The sequence below is a fragment of the Bolinopsis microptera genome, chromosome 5 (genome assembly GCF_026151205.1).
Source record: "Bolinopsis microptera isolate Bmic1 chromosome 5, MBARI_Bmic_1.0, whole genome shotgun sequence".
Taxonomy (NCBI): Eukaryota; Metazoa; Ctenophora; class Tentaculata; order Lobata; family Bolinopsidae; genus Bolinopsis; species Bolinopsis microptera.
This window is the reverse complement of record NC_087076.1, coordinates 17,365,468-17,392,884: the sequence shown is the minus strand read 5'-3', so window position 1 is coordinate 17,392,884 and position 27,417 is coordinate 17,365,468. Positions and strand designations below refer to the sequence as shown.

Genomic DNA, 27,417 nt, shown 5'->3' with positions numbered 1-27,417 from the left:
TCGTACTATCGAGGACTACAGCAAACAGTTGAAATTCCAACTGTCGCTATACTTAGTTATAATATGAATATGTTATATATTATTGTTATACATATAATGGACGGTTGAATGTATTGGGACTGTATATAATATGTAAATTTTACTATTCGAGGGTTTTACATTAACACGGAAGATCTCCGATGTTATTTGAAATTCTGTGTAGAAGAACGTATCACGATTTAAATTATTAGTGTTTGTTAAAGGTGTATCGAAAGACGTCTGTGTAATCTATAACTGCGCAATCCTACAATCTTAATAACCATGTTACTATTACGTTTCATTAATTATTTATTTTGACCATTGCCTGATATCGGTTCACTGTAAAATGTACTTGTACGTCACGCGCGATCATAACCTGAAAATGAGACCATGATAGTTCTGTAGTTTCTTATGTCACGTGGTAAATGCGCGCTGCAAGGATTATATTGAATTGTTGCTTCTAAATTTTAGCCTAGTTAGGGTGATGTACATTTATTATTTGACAGCCAGACCTATGTATTATGCGTCAAATTTTTATTAACTCAATTTTACATTGTAGTCATGTTAGCGGTTCAGGCACGGAAGCGGAAGAGATTGCACAACAAAATCAGCCAAAATGAAACCGGGGAGGATACTAATTTTGACATAGTTGTAAAGAAGAACAAGAAGAAAACTGAGAAACCTAAAGGACTGACCGCTAGCGAAAAGAACGCCAGACGCAAGCATAAGAAGAAAATCGAGAAGATTAAAGAGAAGAAAGATCAAAAGGAAGATCGGGAGAGAATCCTCAAGTCATTGGAAGAGCATTCGATAAGTTCTGAGCAGTTGAGCTTGTTCCACAGTCGTGTGGGAGAAAAGCCAAATACTTTGCTGGTAAAGAGCAGGTGAAGCGGTCAGCTGTCATAGTTAACCATAAAAAAAAGAAGAAGAAATGCGGTGGCAAACTCGATAAAATACTGAATCCGGTTGTGGAGAAGCCTGCGGCTCTCAGTCCAAGTGAATCCAGCAGCGAGAGTGAGACAGATGTTCCTGAAGAACATACTAGCGACCCTGGAGAAAGCTCTGTTGTGGAAACTATCCCAGAACCTCTAGATATTCCCGAAATTGTGAAACCGGTGACGACAGTTGAACCCCCTTTCGTGAACAAATCTGTTGTACCAAAAGAACAAGGACCCAGGAAACCTTCCGCCTATGTAAGGTAATGTCTTCAGGCTGAAACTCCCAAAGCTTTGAAGTATAATTATATTTAAGGCATAGCTCCATCAGGAGGCTAGGGGTGTGCCTCCCCCATCGAAAATAGTTTGTAGGGTGCGTAATTTAAGACTATTAAGGATACAAAGAATATCTTAATAATGAAGGAGTGATTTTCTTACTCACTCTGCTCTTGGAGAAGTAAAACGTCTTGTTACCAACCTGGGATGATTTATTTCGATCAATCCAAATATCTGCTTTTTGGATAAAACTGTTCATTTCAGTATAGAGCGTGATGCAGAAATACAAGCAGCCCGCCTTCGGCTACCAATCCTTGGAGAAGAGCAGGTGACAATAATCCACTTTTTTTTCTGGGCCCGGAACAGTGTAGTGTTTTTGATTATCACAATTATAGGTACTTTATATTTTTTATTTTCGGTCGGTTACATTCAAGTTTCACTTTTCATTGATCTCTAAGCAACATCCATCTTATATATGGATGCTAATATATGGATATTAATGTTTAGGTGATCGTAGAGAAAGTGACAGAAAATGATATAGTGGTGATAGTGGGTGCTACTGGTTCTGGTAAAACTACACAAGTTCCACAGTTCTTGTACGAGGCTGGATACTCTAGTGATGCTATTCCTGGAATCATAGGTGATTTCTCAATGTTATTAGACAATTTTTGTTATGGAGATTTTTAGATGCAATTAGGACGCTTTTTGTTATTTCATCTTACATAAATTTAGAAAAGATCTCATAATAATTGTTCCAGTATGTGGAATCAAAAAAAACTGCCCACCAAACTTTCCTTCAGTTAGTTCTACATCTTGGATCTGCTTAAATTATGTACTGTTATTACAGGTGTAACTGAGCCGAGAAGGGTGGCTGCTATAACCACTTGCCAGCGTGTGAAGAAGGAACTCAATCTTCCTTGTGTTTCCTATCAGATACGGTGAGAACTTAAGAATTTTGAGGGATGCACGTTTTGAATACTGTGGCACTAGATCTAAGACGGTTAAAATTTAAAGTTGACAATGTTTGTGATAAGTTTGTGATGTCCAACAGATACGAAGGCAATGTTACCGAGAACACGAAGATAAAGTTCATGACGGACGGTATCCTGTTACGGGAGGTACAGTCTGATTTCCTGCTCACCAAGTACTGTGTCATTGTGATCGATGAAGCTCACGAACGTAGTGTCAACACTGATATACTGATCGGTAAGGGTTTCGTTTAAATTAACCGATGAAAAAACGAATATGTTCTGATTTTGTATCTTCTTTATCTTGTCATGTCATCATGTCTCTACACCGTACGCTAACTTGGTCGGAAGTTGAGAGTTGGAATTCCGTGCTGTATCTAAATTCTTCCGGGCACGCACAATATAATCTCACCTTTAAATTTATTTAATCCCTTTTCACCTGGACTCCTATATTTTTACTTTATATTTTGTTATTACTCTATATGTGCCTTATAATTATCATGATTTTATTTCAGGAATGTTATCGAGAGTGGTTCCTCTGAGAAGGAAACAAAACAGACCTCTGAAACTGATAATAATGTCTGCCACGCTGCGTGTAACAGATTTCACTCAGAACGACACCCTGTTCTCCATCCACTCCGTGGTGATGTGGGGGGCGGCAGCACCCAGGTCACTCTACATCCACAAACAATGGAAACCAAGGAGGATTACGTACGTGAGGCTTATAAAAAGGTGTGCAAACTGCACCGATCCTTACCACCAGGTGATGTGTTGGTCTTCTTAACGGGAGTACAGGAGATAAACCGAATGATACATCTTCTCCGTAAGACGTTTCCTGAAAAAGTAGACAGTGGTGGTGAGGAGAAAGGGGGAAAAGAAGATGAGCAGGAAGCAAAACCCGTTCAATTGGACAAGTATGATCCTTACGAGAACAAGGATGATAACCCTACCGAGCCTATGAAACGAGTAGAAGTAACAGACAGTGAAGAGGGTCCAGCTGAAAGTTCAGATTCAGAAGATGAAGAAATGAGATGTCAACTACTGAACTCGGTCACTGCCCCCTCCTTGCCCTTGCCGATGTACCTAAGCATTACCCCGGACCAACAACCAAAGAGTATTTAACTCCCCAATCAGTGAAAACTACAGATTGGTAATTGTCGCAACTAACGTCGCTGAAACATCCCTAACCATCCCGGGCATCACGTACGTGGTAGACTCCGGTAAAGTGAAGACCAAAGAGTACTGTCCGGTTACTGGCATGTCTCAGTTCAGGGTAGTTTGGGTCTCTCACGCTTCAGCAGAGCAGCGTGCTGGACGTGCAGGACGTACTGGGCCTGGTCACTGTTACCGGCTTTATTCCAATGCTGTGATGGGAAATGTTATGGAGAAACACACTGAACCAGAGATTTCAAAGAAACCAATAGATGGGTTAGTCCTCCAGATGAAGAATTTGAATATTCACAGGATTCTAAACTTCCCCTTCCCTACCCCTCCTTCTTTGTCACTTATAGAAACCGCTGAAAAAGAGCTTCAATTTTTGGAGCTGTTGAAACCAGGACAGACAGTGAGCAATACGCCCGTAAACAAGATAACAGAACTCGGGAAACAGTGTGTAAATCTCCCTGTGGCACCACGTTTCGCCAAACTCATCCTCCTTGCAGTCAAAGAAAAGGTAACACAGTTTGCCTGTCCCCTGGTCGCTGCTCTCTCAGTTGGTCACCTCTTCACAGCCCAATCCATACTCATTTCAACATAAAGGTGGTCCAGCCAAACTTCTGGGTGACTTCATGGTGATTCTTACAGCGGTTGGAGCGTGGGAACATGCCGGTGCGGGACAGCCCTGGAGCACGACTCATCACCTCCGGTACCGTGCCTTGGTGGAGATCAGACAGTTGCGGAGACAGACTACTTGCCTAACATCCTGAGGCAGATCAAGAAGGTGGCGCTCGCACACTTCTCATTGCGCCTACCCAGCCGAGTTAATTATCTCTGGGAGGATTACTGACGGTTGTGTCTGGGAGATATATGGGTAGTTGGAGGAGAAAGGGACGGGTACTGATGAGTATAGCACGGAGTTGATGGAGGAAAGGGTCCAGTTACACCATGAGAGTGTACTTTACGGTAAATAATAATTATCTTAATTATCTGATTATTTCAAATCGGTTTTTTGCGTCCGAAAGTAGAAAGTTTCCACTTTCAGCTAAAATACCAAATTGGCCCCTCTTGATAATAATCATAACACCATGATCACAAATTAAATACCCCACCAGGATTGCACACGGAGTACGTGGGGTTCTGCACCTTGGAACAGGAGACCTCAGGAGTGAAACTGAAGACAGTGTTCGGGATCGAAGAGGAGTGGTTACCAATCCTCTTACCCAACAAGTGCACGTTCTCCGATCCGCTCGATCAACCTCCCCCTGCTTACTCTAATATTACGGGTGGGTGACAACTGTCTGACTGTCTAATATTCGTTTTTGTGTAGTTTAATATTGTGATGTTAAAATATTTCAGGAATGGGGTTAATACCAATAATTAATTATGAAGGTTAATATTTTCCTTTTTCAGGCGAAGTGATGTGTCACCGTACCTCTACATATGGTTTGAGATCCTGGGTGTACCAGCTGCCAACCTCTCTTACCCGGTAGGAATGAAGAGGTTCAGAGAGTTCGCAGCAGCACTACTCGAGGGAAAGGTTTGTCATCTTTGATCGACTTTTTTTTTTTAATGTTAAAACATTGGTCTATCAATTACTATGAAAGCAATCTGCAATTTTGCGGGAGGCTTGTACTTTTTGTCTGTTGTCAGTTTAGTTCGAAATAAAAATCGAATACAATATGTACATGCAAGCACATTTCCTGAACTCCTTCTTACTTCAGGTTATCCCGGCATTGCAACACTACGACTCTCTTCTTTCTAGCTCGTCCAGGAGTTCTCAGGAAATCCTGGGCCACACTCCAGCCTCGGGCTGAGGCCTTCCTGAAACAACTCGTCAACAAGTCAGTCAACGAAATTATTTCATATTTTATATTTTTTGTTGTGATCTTTGTTATTCCAGATGGTCCTTTCTTCAATGTTCGAGGCCTGTGTATTAATCTAAATACACACTATAATATTCCTTTTCAGAGATATCGACACGAAAGAGAAGCTTCTGAAGATGTGGAAAGATGATAGAAACTTCCTTTACTCTGCTTTCTTGCAGTGGCTGCCTCAGTCCACCCACTCGGAGTTGAGAACTGCATGGCCTCCAGTCGCTGTTTCTAGTAACAAGTGATGGGGTTAGGAAGAAAACCGAGGAGTGGGAACTGACTGAGTCCGTGCGTTTTTTTTTTTTAACGTTTTTTAGCTGTTAGATTATGAAAGAAGTTTGTTTTAACGTTCTTGACCCTTTCACAGAACGTTATGGAGTAATGGCCTGATCTACTATTTAAATCTAAAAAAACTTTCAGTGGCCATTTCCTCAAGAGCCATTTGAGATGTAGAAAACTTGTTCATTGATACTGAAACTTATGACTTATGAGACCCCTTTTCGAGAATTCATGAAATTAAAAACCTATATATTCGACAAGATGACACTTTGACTTTTTTTTTTTAACCAAATTTGTTTTTAAGGGTTTTTTTTTTTTAAAGGGTTATGTAGATTTTTAAACCATTAACTTATTGATTTAGTCTATGAAATGGAAATGTTGGTGATTTCTAATTTATTACCTAAAATAACAGCATTTTCACGCATTCATTATCTTACGTCTTAAAAATAACATGAACTAAATGAAGATTAATGTCATCTTGAAAGTAAAATCGTACAAATTGCACTCAGCTTTTAACGTGTGCAACCCGGTAACCGGATGATAATATGTTAATTGCGTGGAGACTTTTTGTCAAATACATATGATGTTGAGTAAGAATGAGGTTGTCCAGTTTCTGTTAAAGTTGTGGTTTCTGCAGTACTAGTCCCTTTTTGATTGTATTGGTTACTTGATTATTCCTATTTTTATGCGAACGATTCCACCAGATACAATCGAATAGTGTATGGTTTCTTATATTGTGGTAGAATGATCAACTGAAGACTTTTTACACCTAATGTAACTTTGTCATTGCATTACTGTAGACCTGATATATTTGAGTCGTTTCTAGATAGATAGACGGTATAACTATAATGAGGTTCTTCTGCGTGTTGATCTGTTTGGTGGTAGTTTCTTTGGTGAAGATGTATAGAGAAAGGAATAAGTGGATGAGTTTGTCATGGAAATTACTGATGGTGAGTGTTTACCTGACAACTGCCCCGAATTTTTGGCCAAACGTTTTCACCAAGTGTTGTTTCGATTCATTTGTTACACTCCATGTACTTCAGTTTCAATCATGAATAAATATCGAAAAATTTTTTAAGGATCTTTCATTAATTGGGCTTCTTTTAATTGTATCTGTCATTGCGGGTATATTTTATCCCGGAATGAGATTTCAAGAGATTTTCCAGATCCCCCCCCCCCCCCCCCCCCCACCCTTTGTATGATTATTCAGTATAATTCACCAACAATTTCTCACGTTTCATCACGGTCGACCCTGGGAAGATATAATTATAGGTTATTTATAGATTAAAATTTAAATTATAGGTAATCAATTAAGCGCAACCATCATGATATTTATCCACAGGTCTTGAGTTTATAGAGGAAGAGTTTATAGAGCCTATGGCGGAGTCAGATATTTCTGATAGCGACGATATCGGATCTCTAGAGGTACGTTCTGATAATGAAGCCGAAAGTGAAAGTGAAAGCGAAAGCGAAACAAACACTAGAAGGGCAATTTTCTTTCCAAGCGGAATCACTCAATTCTTACACAAACACTTACCGGGATAGCATCAGTTGCTGTTTTGAGATTTAACAAGGTGTTGAACGTATTTACTTAGTCTTAGGATCATTGTTATGTAGTTCGCAGCACGCACGAGTGATAACTTTTATCGTTCGGTAAACCGAGAGATATTAATTTCACATCGCTCTTGCGGGTCTATGAGCGAGCATTATCGAAGATCGCTGCATCAGGCTAGGTAGTTAACCGTTATATTTAAAGTTTGTCATTTATCATCATCATCATCATTGCTCTAAAATGTTATATTCTAATTATTCCATTTATATTAGTATAGAGGTATATTTTTCTCCTTCAAATCATTTGAAGTTCAAATGTAACTTTGTTAATTCCGTAAGCTTAACTGAAAATTCTTGTAGTTCAAATTATCTCCTCTTCAAAAAATATGAAACATCGATGTTCAGTTTGCCAATATATAACCTCCATATCACATATGTACATAATTAGATCAATCTGTTAATAATGTAAGTTCTCACCTGCGTAGGAGCCCGTAGAGTTACTCTCAGAACGGGAAATAAAGGAACTCGAGAAGGATCTAGCGGACATTGACGTCCACCCCTAAATACGAACCTTCTATACTCGGAGGCAGCACTTGCGGGAAATGCTGAGACTGAGAGAAGATACTGATACTGATATAATCATTATTAGAACTGGAAGTTGAACTTCCTCATTTGTGGATCTCATTTGGTTCGATTGTCGATGATACCTATTTTACAGTGCTTTGAAGTTTGATAAGAATTAAGAACTATTGGAAAGACGATGTCCTGTTTATCGGACATTGTCCAGTTTTATCCGTCACTAATCTCTGGTATTGATGGGATTATGTGTTATCACACTGTGCTATATTCAACAAAATTAAGTGAATAATTGTTGTGTTTTATTTATCAGACCCATCAGTATCTTCAATCACCACTAGTATTTAACCATTAACGACTTTATGGTTGTACTAATTTTGATGTAAATTCTAACAGTTGATATTCCCAAGAAGGACACTGTGAAATGTATTTTAACATCAGCGACAGCTAGATATGTAGCCATGAAGCCATCAATTAGTTGCCATACACTCATGCTCATTAAACAAATCAAGAGTTCAAATTCTAAAAGAAGACTGGTGAAATCTACAGTTAATTGCTACCTTCTCGGTCTTTGTATTTTAAATTCAGAAAATTTTTGTGAAAGATTTCAACAAATAAAACCAGGATTTCAATTGATTTTCATAATACTATTTTAAATCAAACGAACTGTGCCCAAACTCAATAGAGCAAGTTTAAGCTAAAAAAAGCAGAGTTCTCAAGTTGACCGAGCCAGTACTTGCAGCATGTACTCCTAAACTTAAAGTTCCTCCCAGTCCTACTTCTACTCTGTTGTAAGCAGCTCGACCGGCTCTGTCTCGTTGTCGTGACGATCAGATGACATACCGTCTACTGCAGCTAGTTGCCATGGTGACAGAGCATGGTATAGTTCCCGGGACTCTCTTAACGCCAGATGGCACCTGAGGATAAAGTACTGTAATTCTGGAACTGCTTTCACTAATTAAACTGTGGTGTACCAGCTGCAGTTGTAATGGTCATTAGTGTGGGTATCAGATCGGGCGTGTACAAGAGTTCTTACGAAATTGACAGTTTGATCTACTTTAAGTCAGTTGTGAAAGTGAGGGTGAATTGAACGTGAATTTACTTGCACTGCAGACTACTGCACGCAAGTGACAAGGTTTACACTATGCCAGATCCTGAGTGATATTACATTTTGAATTATTTGCCACAGTAGGCACATGGGTATGTAAATACAATATCAAATGAAATATTGCACCGCCGAATATGCTAATAATGTAATATGGAATATTACATTATTAGCATATTCAATTTTCCTAGTATTATAATGTCTTTAAGTTTAACCACTGCGAATGGGCTATATTTACTAATTACATCGAAATTTCTGTGAATTGTCATTGAAGCTGTCAGTTTACAACCCGATCACCCTAGACCCTGTTAAATGGAGTTATATAGCTCGAGGAGCAATAATTGTTCGTGTCAATCGCATGAATATTGACAATGACTGGGGTGAGGTGAATAGATTCTATTAGTATTGTTATTACAGAATACCCAGTTACAAAACTAAAAGATGCTGTGCAACTTAGACTTAAGAAGTTAATTGCTAAACCTGGTTACACTTGCACTCATCCAAGTAATATTTAGGATGTATGCACTATTGCACTGTGCACTGAGTGCATTTCACTCGTGCAAAGCATATACAGGATTAGGTATTTCATATAGGATAAGGTATAATCATTGATTATAGAAGTAGTTTTCGAAGTTAAATTATTTAATGCTATGTGATACGGTGACACGTGTGAACTGTGAAGTGTTAATAAGTGCTGTCACTACTGACCTTCTTCAGCGTTGTGTTCGCTAACAATATCGGACTCGGCTACATCCAAATCTTCCGTGTTGTAGGCTGCAGACTCTAGACCACCTTCTGACATCTCTGCTGCGTTATAGGGTACTGCTAAGCAGTTGGTTAACCTGGGAAGTGAGAAACATATGTTATTTTGTCAGCTATGGACGAGCACCCTTTTTGTTATTTTTGAGCTGAAGCGTGAACTGATGTTGTTTAGTATTCGAATATTAGTGTACTGCATCAACACTGGTAAGTATTGTTATTTAAATTCCAGTTATTTTATGCAATGTGTGCCATTGCAGGGTATAAATAAAGTTGAAATCAAATCATAGGATTTAGGTTTTTGATCGCGGTCAAGATAATCCCTGGCCTATAACTTAAGGTAATTAACATTCAATTGGTTTTCTGAATAAATTGTTAACTTGAGTCTCAAAAGAATTATTGATGGATGTAGCAGATAATAATATTAAAACAGATATAAAAATCGAGTCTGGTAGTTACTTACAGAAGGGTAGAAATGAGCAAAAGAGCGAACATGGTGGTGTGGAATAAAAAGCTGAAAGATCTTCTTTGGAGTGATGATGGGTAAAAAACTTAGTCTGATTTAACCGTAGAAAGCAGCTTATTTATACCGCAGCCAGGATTTGCGTGAGCGCGCGCGTGAGTCACGTGACTCACCGCACGTGTGGTCACGTGACAGTTTTAACAGCGGCCCTGGATAATGAGATAGCTCCCATTCAAATGAGGCACGGTTGATGGTAATGACCAGCGATAATCAGACTCGTGCACACCTACAAAACCGGCTCTAATCGGTGACGACCTTTCAGCACTAACAAGTCTCACTAACGTTCGCGATTTAGAAATCCGAATTACCGGAGAAATCTGGCAGTTTGAGATGAAAGGGCGTATAGGAGTTATTACTTGGTAAGACATGAAGAACAGATGGTACTTCTAAAACATTTTAATGTGGTACTTTAACTTTAAACATAGTGCCGTGGTCTAATTCTGTTGAAATTTCGCACATGCCATGAAGAAAACCTTTGGATGAGATTCAGTTACAACTTACAGAAATAAATGTTTAAATAAAATGAACTATCCTATTATATATATATGGGGCGTCATTTCGACAGACTCAACTTACTCGTCAATGGCTATTACAGGTATGCTACCGTCGAAATGTAGTTGAACTTTGAAACTGGAAATGTAGTAGATTGTAGAATACGAATTTCATTTTTCAACTGAATATAATCAGTTTAAAAGTTAGCGATACCTTGATCAGAGCTTCGGCTATAACGATCCCCTAGTGCAGTGGAGCAACCTGAATGTGTACTAATAACGGCATGAAGTGTGGCAGAACACGAGAATTTAGGTTCGACCACAATTGTTCGTGACCAAGTGTTGTTATACTGGTACAGGTAGTACTAAAAGTAAAACCACCCATCAGTTAAAATAATGTTATATCGCTAATGTTTGATATAATTATTTGAGAATATGTCTCACCCTGTAAAGTTAGATTAAAACGATCAGAGTTGAGCTGATCCCTTCAAAGTAGGTTTACAGCAGAAACACGACGATTGCTGCTCTGATTAAGATTTCGCAACCAGTTAATATGTTCAAAGATTACATTGCTATTACTATACTGAACCCTTTACATTTTAGCTTATTTTAGCTGTATTCTGTAAGCGTAGGAGCAAAACCAATCAGTTCTCTATGAAGATTGGATAACGACTAATTGAGCCCTTTGTGCTGTGAAATATGAAGAACAATAATGAAACATGAGGGGCCTGATTGATTGAGCAATAATGAATATTGGACGTAAAGGGCTGCTTCCTTTAATCAGGTTATAAAGTCTTTTTTAATGAATATTGAACCTGCGCCTGATAAGTTGCACAGGCTTTCTGTTTTACTTTAAGAGCCCACATTGGTCCATTTTATTATTGTCATTATTATATAACTGTTAGTTTTACTATTGCTATTACTATTAGCCCGGCCCTTGAATGGGTATCAAAAGTTTAACTTTAAGGAGAAGTGAAGATAGCAGAACAAAGAGTTTTTACAAATCCGGACGAAAAATTGAATTTGATATAAAAAGATTTAGAATAATATTAATATAAAACCTGCTCATTTGAAGTTGAGGATATCGATTATTGGTTCACACAAAAAAAACATTTTCGACATTAGTGGCATGATTTTGGCATCTATTAGCCGAGCATGTTCAGAAGTTCTGAAGTTCTGAACATTAGCCACGTGACCCATACTCTCATATATGTTAATGAACTGGCCAGAAAAATGTTTGTTGTTACTATTATATAGCTGCACATGACAGTGCCCAATTAGTATTCCTTGGTCTAAAATGTAGTAGATTAGGTCAATCTAACATTAACAATCATAAACATTGTCATCTTTTCTACTATGAATATGCGGTCCGCCAAGAACCTTTACACTCATTATATGATGGTTCTTCTATAATCTATACCGATCATAATTCAAAGCCCTAAATTGTGTTTTTAAATACAAATTTATGCATTCACTTCACACTTGGTTGTTGGTTATCGGGAATTGAGGTTAGTTCTGCCACATTATGTGGCATTTTGGGTAAATACAAGATACAAGGCCAGGTCTCTCCCGAACGTTGGGATGGCCTGAGGTGCTTATCTCCTTTTCAGTAACCCTAAGCCACTCTGTGCCGAGGCACTATACTAGCTGTATGGGGGTTAGTCCTACGAGCCAGAGAGTGTGTATCACCAGCCGAAGCTGTACCAAATCACAGCTTGGTAACTGGCCGACTTGCATCCGACCGGATTTGAACCCAGGTCTTCTGCTTGGGAGGCGATCGTGTTACCACTACACCACCCGGGTAAATATCCAAAATAATTTATATCCGACTTGGGTTTAAAAGGCTAGTAAACTCTATTTAAGGACGATACGGATGATTAAAGTTAAGGATAGTTGATGTTAACATTATCAGAAAAATGATACGAAATCGTAAATAGGTTAAATTTCGAAACAATTATTATATAATGAAATAGTTTGTGATAATAACCCGCATTGCATTAAGAACTGTTGATTTGAAATTTAGAATTATCTGAATTTTTAAAATGACTTATGTAACAAAATTAAAATTTTTCCAGAGAGGAGTTACAATTTTGTTTGTGATGAAATTAACTTATTTTACCATGTTGAGATGTTATAATTGTGCCAATGTTAACATATTCCTTGGCCGAGGGTTTCCTAAACATCCCGCATATATATGTTTCTTAAATGTGTGACAGAATTTACCTGGTGGTACCATTTAACGAAAAAATGCGTTAAACATGTAGATAATAATAATCATGTGGAACTATCCCATCAACTGAACATTCGAAAATTTGGTCAACCACGGCAGCAAGGGGCATATATTAACTCTGTCACATTTTATATAGTGTGGACAAAGTTCACATCTCACTGCCGGCACAATTTAATGTTTAAGCGATATCATATCATCTGATAAAGATATCTTTATGTGACAAATTTTATTTAGAAGATGAGATGAATTGATTATTCTAACTATTGAGGGTTTTAATATATTTTCATAGCGTGACAACGTATACCTTATCGTACCATTTAAAAGGATTGCTAATATTGTACCAATATCCTCAACTTCAAATGGACATGTCCATATAAACTTTTTTGATGATTTCCCGTAGCTGTTAAAATACGGGAAACCAGCACGTAGCTTTATTGCCGTCAGCACTCTGCAAATCATTTTATAGAATTAAACCTGGACAGAATACCGCAACTGTTTGATATGACCACCGCCCGGGCCATATCGCTACTGGTCGAGTTTAATATCTAGTATGTGATTGTGCTCGCGGGCTGTATTTCCAGCGGGTAACACTAACATGATTATGAGCACGGGCCTTTTCAGACCGAGCTGGTGAGCTGCGCCCGCTGTACAAAAAGTGCACGCTGGTGGAAATACTTATAGTATTAGCATATACTGGCCACTGGGCAGCGGACACAGTTATAATTTCTATATAATTTCATTATAATCCCATTATATCAGCGGTTATGTCCCAAGCGTGCTAAATCACGCTACACTGGAATATCGCAATTTAAAAAAACAATTCTCTTTATAAAACGGTATGGTATTTGCAACATGCAAGGCTCGTTCAGACCAATTTCAAATTTGTTGGTTCCCTCGATGCTCGAGAGTCGAGGTATATTAGTAATACCTAGAGAGAACAAACAAATTGGTCTGACCGTGTCCGTAAGCCTTGCAAATACCTGGACATGATTGTTGAATATTCATGATATATGTTATTATTAATATAGAGCCAAACGGAATAATTCAGTGAACTGGAACATCATGTTACTGATAGTGCATGGAATGAAGTCTGCCTTTATTGTTGATATCAAGGCAGACTTCATCAAGGTAGAGTGTAGACTTCATTCATTTTAAGGTAGAGCTTAATTATATCTACGCCAAGCATGAGGATCGACAGCTGGCAAAGTAGGAGTATGGATGAAAGATCGTACTGCTGAGTGTTATTTGTTATTGTTATATCCTCGTTAATACCTGATTCGATTGAGTATGACAGTGCAAACCTGACACTGACAGTGACAGTATTCCCTTGAAGTTTACTGGGCGGCGCTCAGCGGCAGCCTGTCACTCCGCCATATATTATGTTTATGAACATTAAGCATGGGTCCCCAGGTAACTTGAAGTCAGCATGTAATGAGTGATGAGAAATAATAGTAAACGAAATACCTGTTAAGAAATTATATCATGCGACTAGACTTAGAGTGCGGCAGCTTTTCCGAAATTGTGCGACTAAACTATTGGATTTGGACGGTGATGAGCAAAGGACGATTTATATGTTTGATACGAAATTAATATTCATTGCATCTCGGACTCGGAGTTCTAGTTAATTTGAGTCTTCATGGTCGTTTATATCATTTTATCTTCATATCACATTTCTTGTCAGTGGTAATATAACTGCGTTTTTTTCAGTATGTAAAAAACAAACACATGTTTCATTTTCAATGAACTTGAAGTCTCCAATTTAATTTACATATGATTAACATGTAAAATATAATTTACACGAATGTCTGTTAAGTCGCCTCATCAGTGGAAACAGGAAAAGATAATGGAATTTATTTATTACAAAATTTACAAGCTTCAAGCAGATCAGATGGCCAGTTATGAATTTTTTATTTTGATACTTGAACTTTAATTATATTACATATTACATATTAGCAGCTTTGTTTTTAGTTAGAAAATAACGGGGTTTTACAAGCGCTGCTCCCTATAATATTATTATACTAGTCAGTACATCCTCTGATACGATAGACGGTATAACTATAATGAGGTTCTTCTGCGTGTTGATCTGTTTGGCGGTAGTTTCGTTTGGGGAAGATGTAGAGAAGGAAAAAGAGGATGAGTTTGTCATGGAAATTCCTGATGGTGAGTGTCACCTGTCACAACTGCTCCAAATTTATGGCCAAACTTTTTCACCAAGTGTTGTTTCGATCATGTTACACTCCAAATTACTTCAATTTCAACACGAATAAATATCGAAATTTTTAAGGATCTTTCATAATTGGGCTTCTTTTAATTGTATCTGTCATTGCGGCGTATATTTTATCCCAGAATAAGATAGCTATACAAGAGATATTCCAGCTCCCCCCCCCCCCCCCCCCCCCCCCCTATGTATGATTATCAGTATAATCACCAAAAATTTCTCACGGTTTCTTTCACGGTCACCCTGGGAAGATATAATTATGGGTAATTATAGATATAATTATAGGTAATCAATTAAGCGCAACCATCATGATATTTATCCACAGGTCTTGAGTTTATAGAGGAAGAGTTTATAGAGCCTATGGCGGAGTCAGATATTTCTGATAGCGACGATATCGGATCTCTAGAGGTACGTTCTGATAATGAAGCCGAAAGTGAAAGTGAAAGCGAAAGCGAAACAAACACTAGAAGGGCAATTTTCTTTCCAAGCGGAATCACTCAATTCTTACACAAACACTTACCGGGATAGCATCAGTTGCTGTTTTGAGATTTAACAAGGTGTTGAACGTATTTACTTAGTCTTAGGCTCATTGTTATGTAGTTCGCAGCACGCACGAGTGATAACTTTTATCGTTCGGTAAACCGAGAGATATTAATTTCACATCGCTCTTGCGGGTCTATGAGCGAGCATTATCGAAGATCGCTGCATCAGGCTAGGTAGTTAATTAAGTATTAACTGTTATATTTAAAGTTTGTCATTCATCATCATCATTGCTCTAAAATGTTGTATTCTAATTATTCCATTTAGTATAGGGCCTATTTTTCTCCTTCAAATCATTTGAAGTTCAAATGTAACTTTGTTAATTCCGTTAAAGCTTAACTGGAAATTCTTTTAGTTCAAACTATCTCTTCTTCAAAAAAATGGAACATCGAGGTGCAGTTTGCCAATATATAACTTTCATATGTAAATAATTTAAATTAGATTACGCTGTTAATAATGTAAGTTCTCACCTGCGTAGGAGCCCGTAGAGTTACTCTCAGAACGGGAAATAACGGAACTCGAGAAGGATCTAGCGGACATTGACGTCCACCCCTAAATACGAACCTCCTATACTCGGAGCCAGCGGGAAATGATGAGACTGAGAGAAGATACTGATACTAATATAATCATTATTAGAACTGGAAGTTGAACTCCCTCATTTGCGGATCTCATTTGGTTCGATTGTCAATGATACCTGTTTTACAGTGCTTTGAAGTTTGATAAGAATTAAGAACTATTGGAAAAACGATGTCCTGTTTATCGGACATTGTCCGGTTTTATCCGTCACTAATCTCTGGTATTGATGAATGATGGGATTATGTGTTATCACACTGTGCTATTGTCAACAAAATTAAGTGAACAATTGTTGTGTTTTATTTATCAGACCCATCAGTATCTTCAATCACCACTAGTATTTAACCATTAACGACTTTATGATTGTACTAATTTTGATGTAAATTCTAACAGTTGATATACCCAAGGAGGACGCTGTGAAATGTATTATAACATCAGCGACAGCTAGATATGTACTCAATGTAGCCATGAAGCCATCAATTAGTTGCCATACACTCATGCTCATTAAAATATCAAGGGTTCAAATTCTAAAAGAAGACCGGTGAAATCTACAGTTAATTGCTACCTTCTCGGTCTTTGTATTTTAAATTCAGAAAATTTTTGTAAAAGATTTCAACAAATAAAACTAGGATTTCAATTGATTTTCATAATACTATTTTAAATCAAACGAACTGTGCCCAAACTCAATAGAGCAAGTTTAAGCTAAAAAAGCAGAGTTCTCAAGTTGACCGAGCCAGTACTTGCAGCATGTACTCCTAAACTTAAAGTTCCTCCCAGTCCTACTTCTACTCTGTTGTAAGCAGCTCGACCGGCTCTGTCTCGTTGTCGTGACGATCAGATGACATACCGTCTACTGCAGCTAGTTGCCATGGTGACAGAGCATGGTATAGTTCCCGGGACTCTCCTAACGCCAGATGGCACCTAAGGATAAAGTACTGTAATTCTGGAACTGCTTTCACTAATTTAACTGTGGTGTACCAGCTGCAGTTGTAATGGTCATTAGTGTGGGTATCAGATCGGGCGTGTACAAGAGTTCTTACGAAATTGACAGTTTGATCTACTTTTTAAGTCAGTTGTGAAAGTGAGGGTGAATTGAACGTGAATTTACTTGCACTGCAGACTACTGCACGCAAGTGACAAGGTTTACACTATGCCAGATCCTGAGTGATATTACATTTTGAATTATTTGCCACAGTAGGCACATGGGTATGTAAATACAATATCAAATGAAATATTTCACCGCCGAATATGCTAATAATGTAATATGGAATATTACATTATTAGCATATTCAATTTTCCTAGTATTATAATGTCTTTAAGTTTAACCACTGCGAATGGGCTATATTTACTAATTACATCGAAATTTCTGTGAATTGTCATTATAGCTGTCAGTTTACAACCCGATCACCCTAGACCCTGTTTAATGGAGTTATATAGCTCGAGGAGCAATAATTGTTCGTGTCAATTGCATGAATATTGACAATGACTGGGGTGAGGTGAATAGATTCTATTAGTATTGTTATTACAGAATACCCAGTTACAAAACTAAAAGATGCAGTGCAACTTAGACTTAAGAAGTTAATTGCTAAACCTGGTTACACTTGCACTCATCCAAGTAATATTTAGGATGTATGCACTATTGCACTGTGCACTGAGTGCATTTCACTCGTGCATAGCATATACAGGATTAGGTATTTCATATAGGATAAGGTATAATCATTAATTATAGAAGTAGTTTTCGAAGTTAAATTATTTAATGCTATGTGATACGGTGACACGTCACACGTGTGAAGTGTTAAGTGCTGACACTACTGACCTTCTTCAGCGTTGTGTTCGCTAACAATATCGGACTCGGCTACATCCAAATCTTCCGTGTTGTAGGCTGCAGACTCTAGACCACCTTCTGACATCTCTGCTGCGTTATAGGGTACTGCTAAGCAGTTGGTTAACCTGGGAAGTGAGAAACATATGTTATTTTGTCAGCTATGGACGAGCACTCTTTTTTTTATTTTTGAGCTGAAGCGTGAACTGATGTTGTTTAGTATTCGAATATTAGTGTACTGCATCAACACTGGTAAGTATTGTTATTTGAATTCCAGTCATTTTATGGCAAAAATGTATGCAATGTTGAATGTGTGCCATTGCCGGGTATAAATAAAGTTGAAATCAAATCATTTTTCGCCAACTATAATAGGTATTAGGTCATCGTTTTTAAGAGATGAAAGTTAAATAGAATCGAACTTTAGATTTCGGATACATCCAAAGCAGCTTTATATGATGCAGATAGGCACAATATTGCTAACTAATAAGCCAAGGCTCCAGAATCTTGTTTGATAAACATGGTATTGATAATGATATCTAAAAACTGGGAACTAAAGCGTAGGATTTTAGGTTTTTGATCGGTCAAGATATGCCCTGGCCTATAACTTAAGGTAATTTACATTCAATTGGTTTTCTGAATAAATTGTTAACTTGAGTCTCAAAAGAAATTATTGATGGATGTAGCAGATAATAATATTAAAACAGATATAAAAATCGAGTCTGGTAGTTACTTACAGAAGGGTAGAAATGAGCAAAAGAGCGAACATGGTGGTGTGGAATAAAAAGCTGAAAGATCTTCTTTGGAGTGATGATGGGTAAAAAACTTTGTCTGATTTAACCGTAGAACGCAGCTTATTTATACCGCAGCCAGGATTTGCGTGAGCGCGCGCGTGAGTCACGTGACTCACCGCACGTGTGGTCACGTGACAGTTTTAACAGGGGCCCTGGATAATGAGATAGCTCCCATTCAAATGGGGCACGGTTGATGGTAATGACCAGCGATAATCAGACTCGTGCACACCTACAAAACCGGCTCTAATCGGTGACGACCTTTCAGCACTAACAAGTCTCACTAACGTTCGCGATTTAGAAATCCGAATTACCGGAGAAATCTGGCAGTTTGAGATGAAAGGGCGTATAGGAGTTATTACTTGGTAAGACATGAAGAACAGATGGTACTTCTAAAACATTTTAATGTGGTACTTTAACTTTAAACATAGTGCCGTGGTCTAATTCTGTTGAAATTTCGCACATGCCATGAAGAAAACCTTTGGATGAGGTTCAGTTACAACTTACAGAAATAAATGTTCAAATAAAATGAACTATCCTATTATATATATATATGGGGCTTCATTTCGACAGACTCAATTTACTCGTCAATGGCTATTATAACAGGTATGCTACCGTCGAAATGTAGTTGAACTTGAAACTGGAAATGTGGTAGATTGTAGAATACGAATTTCATTGTTCAACTGAATATAATCTAATATAATATAAAATTAAATGCAGTTTAAAAGTTATCGAGATCTTGATCAGAGCTTCGGCTATAACGATCCCCTAGTGCAGTGGAGCAACCTGAATGTGTACTAATAACGGCATGAAGTGTGGCAGAACACGAGAATTTAGGTTCAACCACAATTGTTCGTGACCAAGTGTTGTTATACTGGTACAGGTAGAACTAAAACCACCCATCAGTGAAAATAATGTTTTATCGCTAATGTTTGATATAATTATATGAGAATATGTCTCACCCTGTAAAGTTAGATTAAAACGATCAGAGTTGAGCTGATCCCTTCAAAGTAGGTTTACAGCAGAAACACGACGATTGCTGCTCTGATTAAGATTTCGCAACCAGTTAATATGTTCAAAGATTACATTGCTATTACTATACCGAACCCTTTACATTTTAGCTTATTTTAGCTGTATTCTGTAAGCGTAGGAGCAAAACCAATCAGTTCTCTATGAAGATTGGATAACGACTAATTGAGCCCTTTGTGCTGTGAAATATGAAGAACAATAATGAAACATGAGGGGCCTGATTGATTGAGCAATAATGAATATTGGACGTAAAGGGCTGCTTCCTTTAATCAGGTTATAAAGTCTTTTTTAATGAATATTGAACCTGCGCCTGATAAGTTGCACAGGCTTTTTGTTTTACTTTAAGAGCCCGCATTGGTCCATTTTATTATTGTCATTATTATATAACTGTTAGTTTTACTATTGCTATTAGCCCAGCCCTTGGATGGGTATCAAAAATTTAAGGAGAAGTGAAGATAGCAGAACAAAGAGTTTTTACAAATCCGGACGAAAAATTGAATTTGATATAAAAAGATTTAGAATAATATAAAACCTGCTCATTTGAAGTTGAGGATATCGATTATTGGTTCAGACAAAAAAAAACATTTTCGACATTAGTGGCATGATTTTGGCATCTATTAGCCGAGCATGTTCAGAAGTTCTGAACATTAGCCACGTGACCCATACTCTCATATATATGTTAATGTACTGGCCAGAAAAATGTTTGTTGTTACTATAGCTGCCCAGTGCCCTATTAGTATTCCTTGGTCTGAAATGTAGTAGATTAGGTAAATCTAACAGTAACATTGTTACCGCATATTTATAGTAGAAAAGAGGACAAAGTTTATGATTGTTACTAACAATCATAAACTTTGTCCTCTTTTCTACTATGAATATGCGGTCCGTCAAGAACCTTTACACTCATTATATGATGGTTCTTCTATACCGATCATAATTCAAAGCCCTAAATTGTGTTTTTAAATACAAATTTATGCATTCACTCCACACTTGGTTGTTGGTTATTGGGAATTGAGGTTAGTTCTGCCACATTATGTGGCATTTTTGGTAAATAGCCAAAATAATTTATATCCGAGTTCGGTTTAAAAGGCTAGTAAACTCTATTTAAGGACGATACAGATGATTAAAGTTAAGGACAGCTGATGTTAACATTATCAGAAAAATGATACGAAATCGTAAATAGGTTAAATTTCGAAACAATTATTATAGAATGAAATAGTTTGTGATAACAACCCGCATTGCATTAAGAACTGTTGATTTGAACTTTAGAATTATCCGAATTTTTTAAATGACTTATGTAACAAAATTAACATTTTTCAAAAAGGAGCAAATGGAGTTACAATTTTGTTTGTGACGAAATTAACATATATTACCATGTTGAGATGTTATAATTGTGCCAATGTTAACATATTCCTTGTCAGGGTTTCCTAAACATCCCGCATATATATATTTCTTAAATGTGTGACGGAATTTACCTGGTGGTACCATTTAACGAAAAAAAATGCTTTAAACATGTAAATAATAATAATCATGTGGAACTATCCCATCAACTGAACATTCGAAAATTTGGCCAACCATGACGGCAGCAAGGGGCATATATTAACTCTGTCACATTTTAATAGTGTGGACAAAGTTCACATCTCACTGCCGGCACAATTTAATGTTTAAGCGATATCATATCATCTGATAAAGATATCTTTATGTGACAAATTTTACCTAGAAGATGAGATGAATTGATCATTCTAACTATTGAGGGTTTTAATATATTTTCATAGCGTGACAACGTATACCTTATCGTACCATTTAAAAGGGTTGCTAATATTGTATCAATATCCTCAACTTCAAATGAACATGTCCATATAAACTTTTTTGCTGATTTCCAGTAGCTGTTAAAATACGGGAAACCAGCTCACGTAGCTGTATTGCCGTCAGCACTCTGCAAATCATTTTATAGAATTAAACCTGGACAGAATACCGCAACTGTTTGATATGACCACCGCCCGGGCCATATCGCTACTGGTCGAGTTTAATATAGTATGTGATTGTGCTCGCGGGCTGTATTTCCAGCGGGTAACACTAACATGATTATGAGCACGGGCCTTTTCAGACCGAGCTGGTGAGCTGCGCCCGCTGTACAAAAAGTGCACGCTGGTGGAAATACTTATAGTATTAGCATATACTGGCCACTGGGCAGCGGACACAGTTATAATTTCTATATAATTTCATTATAATCCCATTATATCAGCGGTTATGTACCAAGCGTGCTAAATCACGCTACACTGGAATATCGCAATTTAAAAAACAATTCTCTTTATAAAACGGTATGGTATTTGCAACATGCAAGGCTCGTTCAGACCAATTTCAAATTTGTTGGTTCCCTCGATGCTCGAGAGTCGAGGTATATTAGTAATACCTAGAGAGAACAAACAAATTGGTCTGACCGTGTCCGTAAGCCTTGCAAATACCTGGACATGATTGTTGAATATTCATGATATATGTTATTATTAATATAGAGCCAAACGGAATAATTCAGTGAACTGGAACATCATGTTACTGATAGTGCATGGAATGAAGTCTGCCTTGATTGTTGATATCAACAATCAAGGCAGACTTCATCAAGGCAAACTTAGACTTCATCAAGGCAGACTTCATTCTGCAGCTTAATTATATCTACGCCAAGCATGAGGATCGACAGGGCAAAGTTTAAGTAGGAGTATGGATGAAAGATCGTACTGCTGAGTGTTATTTGTTATTGTTATATCCTCGTTAATACCTGATTCGATTGAGTATGACAGTGCAAACCTGACACTGACAGTGACAGTATTCCCTTGAAGTTTACTGGGCGGCGCTCAGCCTGTCACTCCGCCATATATTATGTTTATGAACATTAATGATTAAGCATGGGTCCCCAGGTAACTTGAAGTCAGCATGAGTGATGAGAAATAATAGTAAACGAAATACCTGTTAAGAAATTATATCATGCGACTAGACTTAGAGTGCGGCAGCTTTTCCGAAATTGTGCGACTAAACTATTGAATTTGGACGGTGATGAGCAAAGGACGATTTTCACTTATATGTTTGATACGAAATTAATATTCATCGCATCTCGGAGTTCTAGTTCATTTGAGTCTTCATGGTCGTTTATATAATTTTATCTTCATATCACATTTCTTGTCAGTCAGTGGTAATATAACTGCGTTTTTTCAGTATGTAAAAAACAAACACATGTTTCATTTTCAATGAACTCGAAGTCTCCAATTTAATTTACATATGATTAACATGTAAAATATTTAATTTACACAAATGTCTGTTAAGTCGCGACGTCGCGTCATCAGTGGAAACAGGAAAAGATAATGGAATTTATTTATTACAAAATTTACAAGCTTCAAGCAGATCAGATGGCCAGTTGTGAATTTTTTATTTTGATACTTGAACTTTAATTATATTACATATCATATTAGCAGCTTTGTTCTTTTAGTTAGAAAATAACGGGGGTTTTCAGCGCTGCTCCCTATAATATTATATACTAGGTCAGTACATACTCTGATACGGCGCACAAGTACTACTAGTAGTAGTATATTATAGCTGCTAAACATTTATCTGTGCTAAGGATCAGATTAGTAGAATAACCTAAGTCAACTATTAGCAGTGCAAGAAACAACAATTAACTGAATTAATTCTGTTTTTGTTAACTGTTCTATTTATTTGCCTCTTTAAATCGTGGAACATCTACTATGGTTCATGGTCGTCATACAGCTGAAACATAAAATACGAATGGACCGAATAATTGAGGTTTTAAAATGGCATGATTTTCAAAATCCTTTGCATTAACTCCTGCTGACGAAGGATTCGACACTTGACCATTTAACCCTACAGTTGACCCTACAGTTGACCCTACAGTTGACCAAATTACGAGGCCCATTTTAGTGGCACCAAAAGGATCCATATTTCTTATGTTTGTTTCAAGCTTTTCAAGTTTATTAAACAAAGATAAATTCAAGTATCAATCAAAAGTATTTGGCTCATCGATCTGACTGAACTTCATGCCGGCGCTTAAAGTTAAATAACAACATGATCGCAATTTTATATAAACTCATATAATTTGTAAAATAATCCAAATTAATTAATTTCCACGGGGCACTTTCAAAAACTATGTTAACGAATCTGTCACGGGAAAAATTTCAACTTCTAGAAGCTCTCATTTGGTGGATAAACTCAATATTTTGATTAAACTTTTTTTCAGCAGAGGATTTGCGATAGTTCAACTTTTACAAAAAGAATAAAATGTCTACTATGTCTATGAGCAGAGATACACGCATTTAAATCAGGGCTAATAATGGTGGATATACTTTTCAGAGGGGTTTGGTGGATATATCATTTGTTGGCCTGTAACTTTACGTGTGGTTAATTTATGGTGATTATTTAAAGATAGAATTGTAGCAAATCGATATGCCTCTATGATAAAAGGCGAAAATAAAGAAAGATTTCAATTTTAAGGCTAGATATGGTGGATAATAAAACGATGAAATAAAATTCAATACCGAAAATTTTCAACTGAAAAAATTATATTGGTCAACAAGTTCACCAGCTTTACTCAGTGAACGGATCAGGTTGGAAATCGTTTCAAGTTTATGATAGCATAAAAGATTTAATTTTTAGGCCATTTTTGGTGGATATATTGGAGCTTCATGATTGATTTAATTTTAAGTCAATTTCTGAGTCAATAATTCAGGTTATCCATTGTTAGACCCCAATTATCTCGTCTAGAAGCTGAAAATGTATACAATTATTGCTCTAAGTCTAGGGCCATAATGAATGGATATAGTTTCATACGAACTTAACAAACTGTTTCCTTTCAGCCTTTAGAGCTGTTTTTGGTGGATAAAAGTACTAAAACGGGAAAATTTGCTTTTGTATCCACTATTTTTGGCCCTAGATGTGTTCTATCATGAAACTACAACTGTTTCTAGTATATATAGAAAATCCCCTTTGCTGAGTCAGTTCAAAAGAATTTTCAGTCCAAGACGACTTTTAAGGTTAAAATTGGTGGATAATAAATGTGAATAACCTACCTCAGTGATTGAAATAACGATTTCTTGACTGATAACGTATGTGATTCACTTTCAACGCCCAATAATTATATCTTAAGGTCGAAAGAGCTGAAAATCATTGCTCTGAGGTCGAAAAGAAGGGCTATAGTTTCAAGTAAACGTTCCAAACATTCTCCATTTAGGGCCGTTTTTGGTGGATAAATGCATAAGAAATTAGCTTAAAAACGGTTAAATTTGCTTTTTTATCCACTATTTCTGGCCTTAGATTTGCTCGATTATGAAATCATACACTGATATTGGTTTGTTTAGACCTTTTTCTTGTTCAGCACAAAATGTGATAAGCTCAAGCCGACTTTTAAGGCCAAAATTGATGGATATCAAAATATCCAGGTCGATATTTTAAGTATTTTTGAGTTAATTATCCACCAAATTGGCCCTGAATGCTTAAAATGCCATAGCACCTTATGCATAAATGTTCAACATCTTATATTTCATCTTTTTCAACTGTTTCTAATCATGATGATGTCTTATTTATTGATATTTTGGTAACATTTACGTGTTTAACTAATTAATATTGACTTATATCCACCAAAAATAGCCTTTTAACTTGAATCTTGGTCTTCATAGTTGATGCCATAGATTTAACATTGCCTTTGCATCATTTTAAGACCAGTAAATTGATGTTAGCTAACAAATAACAGTCTTAAAAAAGAGGTTAAAAAATATATCCACCAAATTTGGCCCTTAAGAAAAATCCCGGCCCTACTTATAAAATTATGAAGTTATAACGATTATTGTTAAGTCTCAATCATATTTTAGGAGTTTAGATGGAATTAAATATTTTTAAAGGCCACCTGAAGTGGATTGGTCTGTTTCACTTTTATCCACCAGATTTAGCCCTAAATCGAAACAAAAAGTGGCAGATAGTAAAGGTTAGGGTATAGCACACCATATCCTGGAGTTTCATCCCGTTCCAAAAATTATCCACCAAATTATGCCACAAAAACTGATTTTTGGCAAATTTTAACATTTTTTCCGGGACAGATGTTTTTGAAAGTGCCCCACGATAACAAAATAATTATATCACAAGAAAGTGAGTAAATCAGATCAGCTGGGTATATAAAACACTCAATATTACAATTTAGATTCTGTCGCATTTTATTTTGATATATAAAACGTAATATTGTTAACTGCTGCATTGTATTTTGAAAGCATGTTTTATTGAAAATCAAATTATATATGTGTTTTCGTATGAGCTTGGTAGATAACAAGAAATGTTGCTGTCACTGTCATGCAATTTAGCACTTTATTGAAAGATAGCATTTTTCATTTCACATTTATTTCTCGAGATTCTCACTTAAAATTTCTTTTAAAATATCGTTTGTACGTTGCTTATCTTTAAAATACCAGTGCAATCCCAACTTTGTAAAACCGTAACTGAAAAGATCGAATGGAAGTCCTCCTCAGGTTCTATGGTAGCACTGGTCCATTAAAGATCTAAAGAAAAGAAACTTGCAAGAAAGTTTATTAAAACGCTTCGTAATAGCCTAAAAATCTCTATAAATTGCAATAAAATCGGCAATAACAATATAATATGCTTCTTCAAATTGTCATTTAAACCCATCAGTACATCTTTCTGCGTATTTTTCAGAAAACTTGCACAGTAGAAACAATAAATGTCGGTATTCAATTCAAATTCAATTCATTCAAATTCAATGGTAAAAACGACAAGCAGATAATCATATGGATTTTTCGTTCTCTGTCAAGAAATAGCAGTCATTTCAGCAAGCACAAGTATCTGTATTATTTCGAGTTTGATGTCCTGGAGACATGGTTAGTGTTGGTCATCTGTGATGTCTGAGAAATCCGACCATCCCGCAGAAGGCTGAAATGTGAAGGAAGAACCTGTGCCGTATTCGGGCCGAGGGCTGGAGCTGATTGCATACCTGGTCGAAAGTTTCAGTTATGATTTTCATTTGTGAAACTGGGATTATAGACTACCTTAATTTCTGATAATTTACAGTAAATTGTATAATAGCATGGTTAACCAATTTGAATGCGATAGCAACGAAAAATGGGACATCATACTGACATTGCTACTATAAAATAACACGCCATAAATGATCTGCAAAACTCTGAACAACATTTAACAAATCTTAATATCAGAACAGTACCTCTTTCAAAACAGCGGTGGTGACTTTCTTGACCAAGCATAGAGCTGAAAGGACCGCAAAAGTCACATTGTATATGAAGATCACGTGGACATTCTTCAACCATTCCACAGTTCTGTAGTGGCCAAGCAGATCAAACCTCGTCAAACCTAGGAGTGTGAGGTGTTGTAGGTGTTATACTTTTAGTAGGGTTTTTGTGTTATTGATGAAAAAGTTCTTAATTTGATCTGCTCCTAACTGAATCCTACCAAGAATAGCGGAGAGGAGAGGGACAGAGCAGCTCATAACGAGAACTACAACACAGTTAACTATTATTGTTGTTACTGGTGTTTTCTTCTGACGAGGAATCAACCACCTGCAATTACACGCGATGAGGAGAATGTACATACTGAGTACTGACGATGAAGATTATTTTAATTTAAAATTAGAAAATACTCCACTCTTTGGAGGAAACTAGAACGTAGTCGTGAAAGTCTGGCAATATATTG

The 27,417-nt window shown here is 36.9% G+C and overlaps 2 protein-coding genes and 3 long non-coding RNA genes across 5 annotated transcripts in view; 2 read left to right on the top strand and 3 right to left on the bottom strand.

The window, feature by feature from the left end:
- On the top strand, positions 1 to 5,889 carry LOC134815506 (probable ATP-dependent RNA helicase DHX37). The gene is given in 17 exon segments (XM_063824045.1): positions 1 to 901; positions 904 to 1,216; positions 1,494 to 1,557; positions 1,737 to 1,869; positions 2,077 to 2,167; positions 2,281 to 2,435; positions 2,713 to 2,841; positions 2,844 to 3,286; positions 3,288 to 3,937; positions 3,939 to 4,104; positions 4,231 to 4,318; positions 4,468 to 4,638; positions 4,766 to 4,810; positions 4,813 to 4,892; positions 4,981 to 5,000; positions 5,077 to 5,196; positions 5,324 to 5,889. Coding segments are annotated over 17 exon segments (3,138 nt in total). The 5' UTR covers positions 1 to 579; the 3' UTR covers positions 5,472 to 5,889.
- A 2,369-nt stretch (positions 5,890 to 8,258) lies between these two features.
- On the bottom strand, positions 8,259 to 10,050 carry LOC134815990 (uncharacterized). Its single transcript, XR_010160335.1, has 3 exons — positions 9,960 to 10,050; positions 9,446 to 9,579; positions 8,259 to 8,549 (listed from the first exon to the last, which is right to left on the bottom strand). It is a non-coding gene; the product is annotated as an uncharacterized LOC134815990 (long non-coding RNA).
- A 4,779-nt stretch (positions 10,051 to 14,829) lies between these two features.
- LOC134815224 (uncharacterized) lies at positions 14,830 to 16,062 on the top strand. Its single transcript, XR_010160227.1, has 3 exons — positions 14,830 to 14,900; positions 15,284 to 15,366; positions 15,977 to 16,062. It is a non-coding gene; the product is annotated as an uncharacterized LOC134815224 (long non-coding RNA).
- A 640-nt stretch (positions 16,063 to 16,702) lies between these two features.
- On the bottom strand, positions 16,703 to 18,751 carry LOC134815860 (uncharacterized). The gene is made up of 3 exons (XR_010160316.1): positions 18,628 to 18,751; positions 17,888 to 18,021; positions 16,703 to 16,992 (listed from the first exon to the last, which is right to left on the bottom strand). It is a non-coding gene; the product is annotated as an uncharacterized LOC134815860 (long non-coding RNA).
- Positions 18,752 to 26,102: 7,351 nt separating this feature from the next.
- Positions 26,103 to 27,417, bottom strand: part of LOC134815789 (limb region 1 protein homolog) — a 103,680-nt gene continuing 102,365 nt past the window's right edge. Inside the window, exons 12-14 of the mRNA XM_063824379.1 lie at positions 27,178 to 27,284; positions 26,933 to 27,078; positions 26,103 to 26,704 (exon numbers count right to left, since the gene is read on the bottom strand). Coding sequence (XP_063680449.1) covers positions 26,603 to 26,704; positions 26,933 to 27,078; positions 27,178 to 27,284 — 355 coding nt within the window. The 3' untranslated portion in view covers positions 26,103 to 26,602. The remainder of the gene's footprint in view (positions 26,705 to 26,932; positions 27,079 to 27,177; positions 27,285 to 27,417) is intronic.